Consider the following 13,479-nt stretch of genomic DNA (forward strand, 5'->3'; position numbering starts at 1 on the left):
TGTTCCTATTAATTGTAAGTTTGTCCCTAATCACCAAGCCAGTGGCGATTTTGGAATATGAAAAAATCCCTGAGATAGCATGAGAGGAAAGGACTCAAAAGAGAATCCATCCTCATCTGGGTGGCAACAAATGACTATTCATTACAGTTCATCGTTATATTGGTGTGCAGTGATAGGTGATTAAATGCAATCTGTTCTCCTGAGCCATTGTAGTAGATCAAACTACCATATTTTACCATATTTTACCATATTTTTCCAATATCTTTTAATCAGAAAACACTGACCACAAAAGATTAAATTATGTCTTAGTAAATGTGTAGTAGTAGTAACAATAGATGAGATCTCAAATATTTCACTTTTTTTCTCAGTTAATGGTAATAACACGGATAACCAAATTTGTTTATATATATTTGTACTGACCTGAACATTTACATCAAATAGGATATTGTGAGGAATGCTCAAAGAAACACCACAGATGTCAATCTAAACCATACAGCATCTTCAACAAGAAGACTATGGTCAGCATGGATATATTCAACCTGTTTCCAACACTGTGACATTGTAATAAATTGAAAACAACAACAAAAAAACATTAATCTACATCAAAACATGTATAATTTTGTTTCATTTGAGTTTAGAAAACAATTTGACCATTTTTACTCATTTTCATTTTAGTGTTCTTACCAATGTCCCTCGCAACTATTAGATATAGAAAACAAACTGGCATTTTTACAGTGCACTTACTTTACTCTTTTTTTTGGCTAAGATGAAGTGTGTATTAAGGTTTTAGCTGCTGTGCTATAATATCCAGTGGATTCTTAATGAGGTAAAATGTTGAGTTAAGATTATTTATATGTATAAATAATCTTATACATAAATAATCTTTTCTCAGAGGAGAAAAAATGGGAAAGGGTGAAAGACAGATCAGTATAAATTAAGAGAGAGAAACAAAAGTACATGCCTGCAATAAACTCTCATTGTTAAAACAGAGCTACTCGACCTTGTTGCTTCGATTGATAAAATACACATTTAAATTCTATTAATTTCATCAGTAAAAAATGGGCATGGTGGGTTACTTAAATGCAGTGTAAGGCACATGACAGTTAGATTTTTACTGTTTGTCATTTTCATCTCTAACTTATTCACATTATAATAAATTTTCCTTACATTGACCCCTGTGTGCAGTTACTGAAATAAAAAGCTGAAGAAAAAAGTAAATTCCCATATAAGAACAACACTTCTATCCACAGTATTATGCTGTAAACAATGTTGAGTAAAATGAAAATAAAAATAAAATTTTTAGTACAAAAATGTAATTTGACCTTTCACTGAGGCATGCCAATCTCTATGCAATACTCTAAAAGAAACTAACAATATTTTGTTTCTTTTAACAGATTTCTAATTCTGGTTCTATTTGGGATAACCAACAAGTTGCATTTTGTTATGTCAGTTGAAAACAATGTCCAGGAACATCTGTAACTTGTAAAGTTGCAAAGTTTATGACAGTAATCAAAGCTCCACTATAACCTAATTTTACAAACAGAATTTGTGAGCATCAGGGCTAGGAATGGTGTATGTGGTACAGACTTTATAATGTAGTGTCTAAGTAAAGTGAATCAGTGATGGTTTCACAACAATATAAGAAAAACAGGATGTGTTCTGTAACGACACAGTTGTAAGAGTCAATGGTAATTATTAAGTGAATGACAGACATCAGAACAGGCTGGTGAGTGTGGTCTGCGATGGACTCCGGCATTCATGCACATCCAAGGTGCCTTGTACGGAGGTCAGTACAGAGGTGACTGTGGGCATTGTAGGGTTAGTAAGGTCTGTCAGTGTAGTGGGAGTGCTAGATGGGCTCATAGAGGCATTTGAAATTTCTGAGGCTGGACCAGATGGGGTTCCACCAGCTAGAGTTGACCCATCTGAAGTTTTCTCCACCCCATTGTTCTCTTGACGCAGAAGATTTCGTCGGAATTTGGCCCTGGCATTCTGGAACCAGACCTAAAAGAATAATGCAATCCATCCATTGTAACAAATCCATCAAAAACATTGTTTTAGATATGATAATTAGGGCTTTGAGATTTTAAGTTTAGAAGGTTTTTTTTTTTTTTTTCATTTCTATCTGTCTTTACTTCTAAAGCCAATTATATATCACCTAAAATCCCCAAAAAAACTACAGCCTATTTATATAATTCATCCTTTTAGTGATTTTAGGTTTTATGCTTAGATTTGTTTTGAAATGTATTTTTTATATATTTCTTCCATTTCATTGATATTTCGATTACACTTTGTTTTAACTTTTACAGGCTAACAATTTATTACTAATGCTTAGTTTTCTAATGAAAAAAAAATATTATTGTTTCAAATGTCCAAGTAAAATTCTTGATTAATTTCATGTTTGTGTGAGATTTCTGGTTTAAACCTGAAATCTAAATTCTTACATTTTGTATATGAATAAAAGAAATATATACTTTAACATTTTATAAACTTAAAATTAGTGTTTAAAAAAAGAAAAAAGAAGAGTCATGGCTGCACTTTATTATAGACAAAATAATATCTTACCTGAAGTACACGCTTTGTAAGACCTGTTTTCTGTGCCAGCTGTTTTAAATCCTTGGCATCAGGATTGTGGTTAATAGCAAAGTAGGACTTCATGGTTCTTAGCTGATGGTGCTTGAAGGAAGTCCTCATTCTCTTGGTCTTCTGACCAGAGCTGTACTGAGAGTCTCTGTCCATTAGATCCCCATCATTTTCATTACAGCTTAGTGCTATTTTCAAGAAATCACAAGGAAATATATATTTTAAAATCATGCTACAGAAAATGTAACAAATTGGTTTACAATTAATGTAAAATAGACTCCAACTTTAATTTTATAAAATAAAAAGAATGTGTGTGGTGGTTGTGGGGGAATCTCATACAGACTACTATAGGTAGTTAATAAATAATGCATATCCATTGTATTTATTTGGAACAATTTTGTTTAAAAATATATATTTTGCTCAATAGATTTTGAGATACACTTTAACATTTTTGTCTAAAGGGTTTGATAGGGCAAAGTGCTATGTTTGCCTAATAGCTTTTACTTATTTTCAAACATATACAAATGAGCCATGTCTGTTTATTTATAAAATTATTAAATTTTTTTGCACGTGGCTCAACTATTTGAGATTTTAGCTTGCCAATTAGGCATTTTTGAAGAGACTGAAAGAGAGATTTTGGGCAGTAATTCTTGGCAGAAGTTGAAGTGTTTCAAGATCCAAGACAGTTCAGGAAGTCTGTTTATTTTGACTGAAAATATTACACTGGAAAAAAAACATTTACTTATTGCCATTTTGGACATGGAACAAATTGTAATTGAATTTTAAATTGTGTAATTCTTGACATTCCTAAATACTACTGTTAATCAAATACAGTATAAGTAAATAATATCTTGAACATAGTAATATTTTTTGTTTTATACTAGTATATTAATCAATGGTTGCCCTCTACTGCAAGCTCATTTAACACATTATTACAGTTTTATAAAACAGCTGATGCCAGAAGGTGGCAGTTGTAGGTCCTATGAAAAAGTAGCTTCGAAACGCTGTAATCGTATGACTTTAAGGAAATGGTATTTAACCAAAATAGGCATTTATGTGCGCTAGTGCTTAGTGATTCTTGCAGAGCTTGACTGTGGCTGTCCTTCTGTCTGTAACCTGAAGGTGGCACCAATGATTGAAAGCAAATTTTCCCCTACTTGCTGCCCAGTGCGTGCCTGCTCGGTGATATAACAGGAAAAGAGATCTTCAGTATTTAAAATGTATTGCAGTCTTTGTATTGTTCAATATTAATATATTAATGAATTATATATAGACAGATAACTCAGTTACAGGTCTTCAGTAGGACACAATTACATCTTCCATACAAATTCCATGTTCCATATTGCTTGTTCCATATTGCTTTGTGTTATTAAAACAAAATAACACAAAGCATTATAGAACACATATAATGCAGTGATAATTGTACATTGAAATATTCATTTTGCTAGACTTTGTATGATTTCTTTCGACAGATGCAACCCCTTAAAAAAGGAAATTATTTATTTATTTATTTTTTTTGCTGCTGAAAGTGATCACATATTCGATTATAAAATGTATTGTCTTATTGTATTGTATAGGGTACACAGCCTTTTGTACTTTACATAGTAATGACACAAAACTTAATGGAAATCAAATACAATGATGAAATGTAATCTAAAAACCAAGCTGAAATAATATTAATCGGTAATAGATTCAATACATAGTTTCTAGATTAGGTAAATATATTACTTCACTATATCTTTGTCACTTTCTATTTTTCTTACACATATTTTCAAATACTCTAGAGAATTAGATTCACATCTTAGTAATTTCCAACTTCCTACCTAGTCAACTGTTGTCAGCCATATAGTGATCATTCCTCCCCTTAATGCAGGAGTCTATGAGTCACGTTGCTGCTATTTGCAGGTCAAGAACACTAACATTCTAGAAACTTATTCGCTGTAGTAATGCATAATTTATATAACTAGTATTTAGCATTATATGACTGTCATGATAAAAAATCCTAAATAAGTTTCTCTCTCAACAAAACTAAACTGTAAAGAAGACAAAATGTGCATTGTGTCTTGGAAGAAAACAGGCTCTAAAACTTGCTTTACGGCAAAAATCACCTGAATTTAATAGGTGTATGTAAAATAGTTTCCTTTTTTTTTTTTTTTATCTTAGCTCTGAATATGTCAGTTTAATAGTATCGTGCCTCGTTTGTTTCGGTTCACAGCTGCATTTAAAAAAATTCTCAACTAATATGGAACACTTTAGTAGCACACTAAATTCTGTTTTAAAACCGGCTATTTTGTTTAAACATGACTATTCTCAGGCTTCTGTTTAACAAAGAAAACTGTACAACTACTAAAAATCCCTGCTAGAAATTAGACAACAATGAGCATTGTAATTGTATTTTTTTCTTAAATTGATTTCCTTTAAATTTAGTTTCTTATTCTTACGATAATCTACAATTTAACTGTTGCTATAGCCTAGTTTTAATTTACAGATGCGGGCTGAGGCTTAATATGTTTTTTGGATGCAGCATTTCTACCAAAAGTCATTTGAAATCAGGCTTACATTGCTATATTTTAGTCCTTAAACGTTATTACTTAATCTTTTTGCTTAAATTGTGGATATTTCGCATGTTTTTTGTCTTGTTTATTGTTTTTGCATTATCCTCCATTTTGCATAGCCTTAAAATCGAAAGCATGATTTTTTTTTTGTTTTTTTTTTTGCGTTTACCAGGTATGTCTTAATACATTGAAATCGCAGTACCTTTCTAATGCACTGCAGTCAATAGTAAACGAACAAACAAACAAAAATCTCACCTGCGTTATATGCGGCCAAATCTGCTCCGGGGCCGGGACTTTTCCGTTTCCTCGGGCGTCCTTTCTGTACCGTGCCCACTCCGTTGTAGTAGGAGAGCGCGAGCGCCCCCGCTGTACTAAGCGTTTTACTTGGAGCCACGTCCGTGTGAGTGAAGTGCCCATAGTCTCCCTGCACGAGCGTCTCGAAGTGTAAACGGCAGTACACGAGACTGTCCTTCATGCCAAAATGGTCGCCTGTCGTCAGTATTTTGTTGCACGTCGTGCATGTGAAACAATTTAAGTGGTACACCAAGTCCCGAGCTCGCATTACCATTTCCGTGGCCGAAATCCCGAGATGGCAGCGAGCACACCTCTGCACCGAAAACCTTCTACACAAGAGAAACATAGCCATGAGCATAGATTGAATAACTTTTTATCTATTTAACTATAGTACCCACATCTCTCTCTCGATCTCTCTATATCTCTCTCTATGCTTATGACAAGGTTGAAGGGAAATGTTGCAGGAAAGTTTTGAGTCTGTTATGTACGGGTTTAATCGTCAATAAACACGAGCTGATAAATGCAATATTTTTCTTTTAAAACTTTTTTCCTCACAGTGGCGGTAATAATACTGTATTGTAAAAAAAAAAAAAAAAAGATTAAAATGATTATAAAATATTACATATTACTTTTATTTGAAAATATTTGCCTGCTTTGGGCTTACTTAATGGCGTCTTTTAAATTGATAGACTTACTTCCATTTTCACAATTTAATATATAGCCACTGTTTTTTTGTTTTTTTTTTTAATTATTATTACGTTTTGCAGCAAAACATGTTTGCTTTATTGGTAGCTTTAAGGCGGTTAGCTAATATAATTTCTTAAGAATGTAGCCCAATACCCCTAATGTAGATTGTGTGTCCGGAGAGAAAAAGAAAGTAAATTAAATTTATGGACACACCTGTAATAGTCTTCCTTGCAGTAGATACTTCCATCCTTACTAAAGCAGGTGAGCTCAGACTCCAGGTTGAGTTTGCACTCGCAACATTTTAAACAGCGCATGTGCCACTGCTTGTCTACTGCGAGCAAGTAATAGCGGTCGGAAATTTTCCCTCTGCAGCCCGCACACAGTGCCACCCGCTCACTGGTCATTGATGGCATACCCTGAGGAGATACACAGCATTTGCTTTAGCAAATATCTGTCCTGAAGGAATATTGTTTAAACACGATTGAAAATCACACAAAGGTTTCAACAGTATTCCACGCATTACTGCGTGGTTTCTAATATAAAGAAATATAAGTTTGAATTCTTTTTTTTAATCAATGCAAATTTGTAACCCGCCACCGTGTCGGTACTGAAATTTGTTTACTAATCATTGGCTTTTTAGTGATACTAAGATAAAAAAAATGGAAGGAGCTAAGAAAAGGTGACATGAACAGGAATTACGTGAAAGGTTAAATAACACATTTAAGTGCCTTTAAGTATATGTTATAGTTATGCTGTTTTACTATTTCTATATATCCTTTGTATAAATTGTATGTAAGTTTATGCTTTACCCCTTATGGCCCTGAATCTTTTTAAGCCCAGCTTCTACATATTAAATCTTCCTCTCTCTGCCTTTCTGCCGCCCCTTCTCTCACAGAAACATAAAATATTTTTATATTAATTATATTATTATTAGAATAAATGATTAATATTACTATTATTATTATTAGTAGATGTAGTAGTAGTTGTAGCAGTAGTAGTATCCGTAGTAGTACTATATTAGTATATTTATTAATAATACTATTATTAAAGGGCTCCAGTTTGTAGATTAACAGTTTGTAAATAAATTAATTAATTAATAAAAACCATTTACAAACAGACAGTTTATACCATCTACAGACATGCACACATACAAAAAAATACTAAGAAAAAAAAAAAAGAAAATGAAAAAGTCCATTATTGGTTAATAATAAAACTCTGTTCTCGTATCCAAGTATAAATTATATGTTATATACTTTAATTTTAATAATATATTTGAATTTGTAACAAACGCAATAGGTTTACACATAAAAATGTTAAATATTTTTTATTTAATTAAAAAAATCGATTCAATATATTAATGGCAGAATGGCAATGGCAGGAAGTATTTTAAGCATTTTATCAACTGCTTGTGAAAATTATTATGTAACGTATTACAAATTGCAAATTACATGAATAATAAAAACAAAACAACGATAGATCAAACTAACACACGCGCGCGCGTAATGTTATATATATATATATATATATATATATATATATATATATATATATATATATATATATATATCTTAAAATAGTATCTGTTCTGTAGCTCCTGTATTCTCCTACCGTTTCTCTCTCGCCCATATCTATGGCCGAGCTGATAGCAGCTGAGTCGCTCTTGCCTCTTCGTTCCATTTCTTCCATCACTCCGTGAATGTCGCCTCCAGGCAGGCCGTGGAAAAGCATCGCGGACGGGAGCGAAAAACACGTGTTTGCTTCCGTAATATACAACTTTGGCCCTTTGCGGTTCATATGACTTCTGTCATGAAAGAGCTGTTATAACACTCAGATCCCACTCAGAAGATAATGCTTTGCTGTTATTTTATCGCTACTGCCTTTTCCCCAAAGTAAATAGACCTACAGAGCACACACATCAACGATGCACAGAACGCAAACAAGGATGTCGGTGCATTCCAGAACTTTGAGCAGGTTACCAACTACGGAAGCCACTGCTGTAACGCTTGTCTGAAGTGTTTCGATGGGCAATTTTCAATTGGAAAGGCGTGTGTCATCATACAGTTAAAATGAACTCGGCAGTTTTTCTTTGCGGCCTGAGGATAGAGGGGGTTGCAGATGCACTTCATCGAAAAAAAAATTTTTCTCATCGCCGATTAAAAAATAATCCTGAAATGGTATGGAAATTTCAACTACAATTTCAGCCTGTCGAATTTTACTACTGTTTGCATCTTCTTGGTGTTTTCGCTTCCTCTGCGTCGCTTTGTCATTTCAAAAGATGTCCAACTTCAGCACAGCAGAAGGCTCCAGTGAATGACTAATACAAATTAATCGACGCCTTTAAAGATGGCAACTTTAATGCCAAGTTCTTGTTTATAGCCACATATTCTCTGAAAAAGACCTGTTCCTAGTCGCAAGCGGTGTGTCCTCGTGTAGTCGCAGCCAAATGTGAGTAATTGAGGAGGAGGAGTTGAGTGCACTTTAAGGGTGTGCGTGTGTGTTATGCCCGTGTTTTGCCAGCCCCTACTTCTGTTCCCGGTTCTCTAAGTTCGCGCGACCCTCCGCGACTTTCCACGGAGACCTTGACGTCAATGCTCACTACGCACAATCATTGGCTGCGCAGCGCAGGACAGACTTGTAATAAGAGCGGCGTGTGTAAAAGTATTCCCAGGTTTTCAGACAATATATGATTGTCCAGACACAAACGAGAAAGCAACTCACTAGCATAGATGGGTGTATTTATTTGACTTAATTATCAGACTTAACTAATTAATGACATGATTATGACCATCAGCGAATCGTTATAGTGCTTAATCGAGTCAAGTACTGTACAACGCGCAGTGTGTTATTCTGATGATACATTTTCTGCGCAATAAAAAAAAGGAGTTATTTTTTTTTAAATATTTATTCATTTAAAAAATGAGGCATTTATCAAATAGGTACTTTAACATTTTTCCACCGGACAACCTGACATGCTGCACAATAAAACCAGTTCCGAACACAGACCAATGTGACTCACCCCTGTGAGTTCCAACAAAAGGAAACAGAGCACGTTTAGTGTCAAAAGAACCGAATACCGTACTGACAGCATGGAATCCGACTAACATACCGTAACACTGCAGGAGCCGCTCCTTACAACCCAATTAACGTCAGAGCCATATTCAATGAGTGTTAAGACTCGACATACTTCTCTCTTTTAAACGAAATAGAGACGCGGCACTGCTTTGTAAATATTACATTTTACACAAAGACAAATACATCACTACTACCACTACTACTACTACAACTACTACTACTACTACTACTACTACTACTACTACTAATAATAATAATAATAATAATTATTATTATTATTATTAATATTATTATTATTATTATTATTATTGCTCGTCGCAATTTTCAATTCATTTTCCTTTATTTTGTCTGTCTGTTCTCTTAGCAAGCATAAAAAAACACGTTGTCGTATTATACAAATGTTAAAAGAAAGTTAAAATAGTTATATGTTAAATCGTCGATAATGTATTAATACGCAAGTAATTTCTTTAAACTAATCGTCTAATTGTTTCTACGTATGCCGTTAAATCTCAAATCATTGTTTATAGTATTTGTAACCCATTATACCGTTAATTGGGGCTCATTCCTTAATTGGTTGGAAAGCAATAATTTCAGGTCATCAAGAGACAAATACGTGACCTGTTTTTTTTTTTTTTTTTTTTTTTATCAAACCCCCATCAGTCTTCGTCCTACATTTTGGGGGCAATCCAAATGAACGGTTTCTAAAGCCCATTTCTCAACACCCTGTGTATCGTTACAAAACATTACACAATTTGTAAAAGCAACTACAATAGGAAATGTGGAATAACTATTAAGAAAACAATCATAAAAATCAATCACCTTAAAAAAAGAAATTCTTTAAATAATGGAATTTGCCGTTTTAGTGTCATCCTTTTTGTATTATAAAGCTAGTTTAACTGTCACTTGGATATAAAGCCTCGGCCATGTAAAATCATAAAAAAAATTATATTAAATGTCATTTCAGTTTTTATATTAAAACTTCGCATTCAGTTTGTACAAATAGTTTTGCAAATGAAAAGCGATGCATCAACTTATAAAATCCACAACAGCCCGTACAAAAACGAACACAAACTAAACGTGAAAGATAAGTTAGTACATTACAGTCCGTATACTAAGTAAATAGCCATAGTAAGTTGCTTGACAATATAGTTACCATTATTGGTTTTTCAAAACCAACCATGATTTATAAATTATAATTATACAATAGTAATTTATATATTGTTCTTGTCATAATTATTACATACCTGAGCCGTGTAAATTACTGAGTCTATTCACGGCAAAATGCTCTCTACCATTTAACTGTCTTTCCATAACATATGCGGTTTTCATTTTAGGTAATAAGAAATTATCGATGAACATTAACCAGCAAAACCTGGCCATAATCGAATCTCGCCTAACAAATGGCATGAGACAATTTATATTAATAAATATAAGAATGTTCTGATAAACTGGCATGGTCCTGTGCAGATTGTACCAGACCACCAATGGATGCATACATGCGTTTATATTTAAGTTTGAGTGCGCAAATATGAATGGACTACGAATTAATACGATATTATCTTATTTATAAGATGATATATATTATATAAATGAGTTAGGCTAAAAATCCAAAGGTTTAAAAATCCTTATGCAAATGAAGTCACGTTTAATACTCTTAATTGAATACATGCATATTTATTATCCGCGCTTCCTGTCTGGAGCAATGCTGCCTTATACATTAAACATTTTAGTGCGGTGGAGATCTGCTGAGGTGGGGGAAAGATGATATTTTGGCAAACAATTGTCAAAGATTATGAAAAAAATAAAATATATTTACAATTCCTGTAAATAATAAAGAAAGGTTTTTGACTGACCTCGAACGGTCACTTTGTTCAGTTGTGTATTTTAGGTAGCTGTTTGAATCAGGTCGGATCGGAGTCGCGATGTCTGATTTCATAAATATCTGTTTCTCATTCCTCGGCAATATCGCTGTTGGAGCTGATAACTAGGATTTGTGGCTCGACACAGAAACCCCGGGAAAACCAGCGTTTTGTCTGGTGCTTTTGTATAACACATCTTCTTTACCTCGTGACATTTATATCAAGCTCATATTAAAAAGCGAGCCTTTAAATGATTAATTATATATAATTATTAAAATGCACCATGCTGCTGTAGCGTCAAGCGCTTCAGAACCGAAACTAAGGGTTGAAACCGCGCAGTTGAACCTAATGATTTTTATGTCGTGAACTATGAAGTCAGGAAATAAGCGGTAGTTTAAGTAACCTAAAGTGACCGCGTCACAACCGTTATTACATCACAACGGTACCATAACAACCTTAAAAGCGACGAGATGGTACTTTTCCGGTCCTTTCACCTGTAAAAAGTTTCTGCTTTTAACTTCCGCACAGAATCCGAAGCTAATTATTTTTTTCAATTAAATAATTAGGAAAAACGAAAAACAGCTGCCGCCCAGTGAAAACACGTAGAAACAATAATGGTCACATGATAAAAGTGACAGTAATTTTTTTTTTTGTTGTTGTTTAATCCAATCAATTAAATTTGACAAATGTAACACAGTTAATCTTGTCTATTACTAGTGAAGAAGAAGACATTTTTCCAAGTAAAAGCCATAGTATAATTTTTTATTACGGGTTTTATTCTGTATCATACACATTTGCAAAATTATTAAACTGACTGCTTTTGACCTTCAGATAAAGCGCATCTGATCTGGGAATCAGCCGCTCTCGGAAAAAGGAAGTGCACCAGTGCATGCGTTTAGATACAAAGTGTTGCGACGAGTTTCTTGAAGTCAGAGGGGGGCTGTAAATGATGAAGCAATCCAGAGCTTGTGACAAAGCATGAAGCTCCTTCAAAGAGGATTAATATTGGGAGGTTTTTAATGGTATCTGCAAAACTGCACACGTTGGTTAAAATAAGATTGGCTACATCAGGGGCTAACGCAGTATTAAAATGTTTTTCCTTAGATCCACCTTACACCTGCGCATTAATGGTATTCAGCTTTTTGTGCACACATTTCATTTCTATTTGCCCGTTTTGTTTACTTATGAAAGCATTCATTACCTGATTTATTATCCTGATTAATTTATTTATCCATGATGTTATGTTAGATATTAGTGATTTGCTTCTTTCATTTGTATCAACCGAATAAATTCCCAGGGTATGCACATTTTACAGGGATGCAGAAATCTATGAAACATAAATGCTTAGTTGCTGCTTACGTGTTGTGACCTATCACAGTGCCTGTATTTGTTTTCATTTGTATTATTATGCACTGATTATTTGCCATTTGCTATTTTGAACAGTCCATCAATGATATTATACAATAGATATCGATTTAAATTTTTAGGGATGGATACAATTTCATAGGTAGACAACTGTCAGGAGTGTTGTCTTGTTTTTAGAACGTTTTTCAATTAACAAGTGATTCTCAAAACCCATCGTAATCAAAAAATCTTTCGTAAATTAGACTATCCTGTCCCATTCATTAATCAGAATTTCTCTATTTTGATCTTGTGTGCAGTTCTGCTTCAAATAGACAGAGGCCGCTAAGTTTTATATAAAATCTCACAATTAAATTCATTCATTCATTCATTCATTTCCTCCCGCTTATCCCTAACACAATTAAATTAAATAGTTTTACCCTAAATAATGAACATTTCTCCTCACTGAAAAATAGAGCATGGGGCCGGTTAGATTTAAGAAAAAAAAGTATTTTTTGTAAAAATAAAACGTTTCTTAGTCCGATAGATTCTCAGCCTGAGAATAAGTGCAGTGATTGAGTTAATTCTGACTGAAAATATGTTAGGAAATTAAGTTATATGTATGAAAACACTATTGTTACATAGTGTTGTCTTGCCCACCCTAGTTATACAGAAATTGATCAAGAACACTCCATTTAATAGCTATGTTCATGTAATCCAGACTAAATGAAACGTGTTAATGAAAACAATCTAGCAGATTACATAAGTAAAAATATATAGATTTTAATGGTGTTTCGTTCTTTTGTACTTTTCCATACATTCTCTGTCTATTTGTACTCAGCACTAGTCCTTTTGCAGCATCAGGTTAGATTAGTCCAAGTTGTATTAAGTTGTATTAATTTTGAAGGGACTGTACTGGAAAAGCTCGGAACAAGTTCTCCCTCCTTGGTTTTCTTCCTCTAATTGTTCAGGCAGCTTGAATAGAAGGATAAATCTTTGTTAACAGGGCAACTATTAACTCACATGGAGTTAATCAGAGTCAGAGCATTGGCTTGCATATTACCATATGAATGGGCCACGATCTCCTC

The 13,479-nt window shown here is 33.7% G+C and overlaps 1 protein-coding gene across 1 annotated transcript; it reads right to left on the minus strand.

The window, feature by feature from the left end:
* Positions 1-252: 252 nt before the first annotated feature.
* Positions 253-8,661, minus strand: lhx2b (LIM homeobox 2b). Its single transcript, XM_083553369.1, has 5 exons — positions 7,728-8,661; positions 6,333-6,535; positions 5,394-5,761; positions 2,566-2,771; positions 253-2,004 (listed from the first exon to the last, which is right to left on the minus strand). The coding sequence occupies exons 1-5, from the start codon at positions 7,911-7,913 to the stop codon at positions 1,714-1,716; spliced, it is 1,254 nt and encodes a 417-aa protein (XP_083409495.1). The 5' UTR covers positions 7,914-8,661; the 3' UTR covers positions 253-1,713.
* Positions 8,662-13,479: the final 4,818 nt, after the last annotated feature.

The sequence above is a fragment of the Silurus aristotelis genome, assembly GCF_946808225.1.
Source record: "Silurus aristotelis genome assembly, chromosome: 11".
Taxonomy (NCBI): domain Eukaryota; kingdom Metazoa; phylum Chordata; class Actinopteri; order Siluriformes; family Siluridae; genus Silurus; species Silurus aristotelis.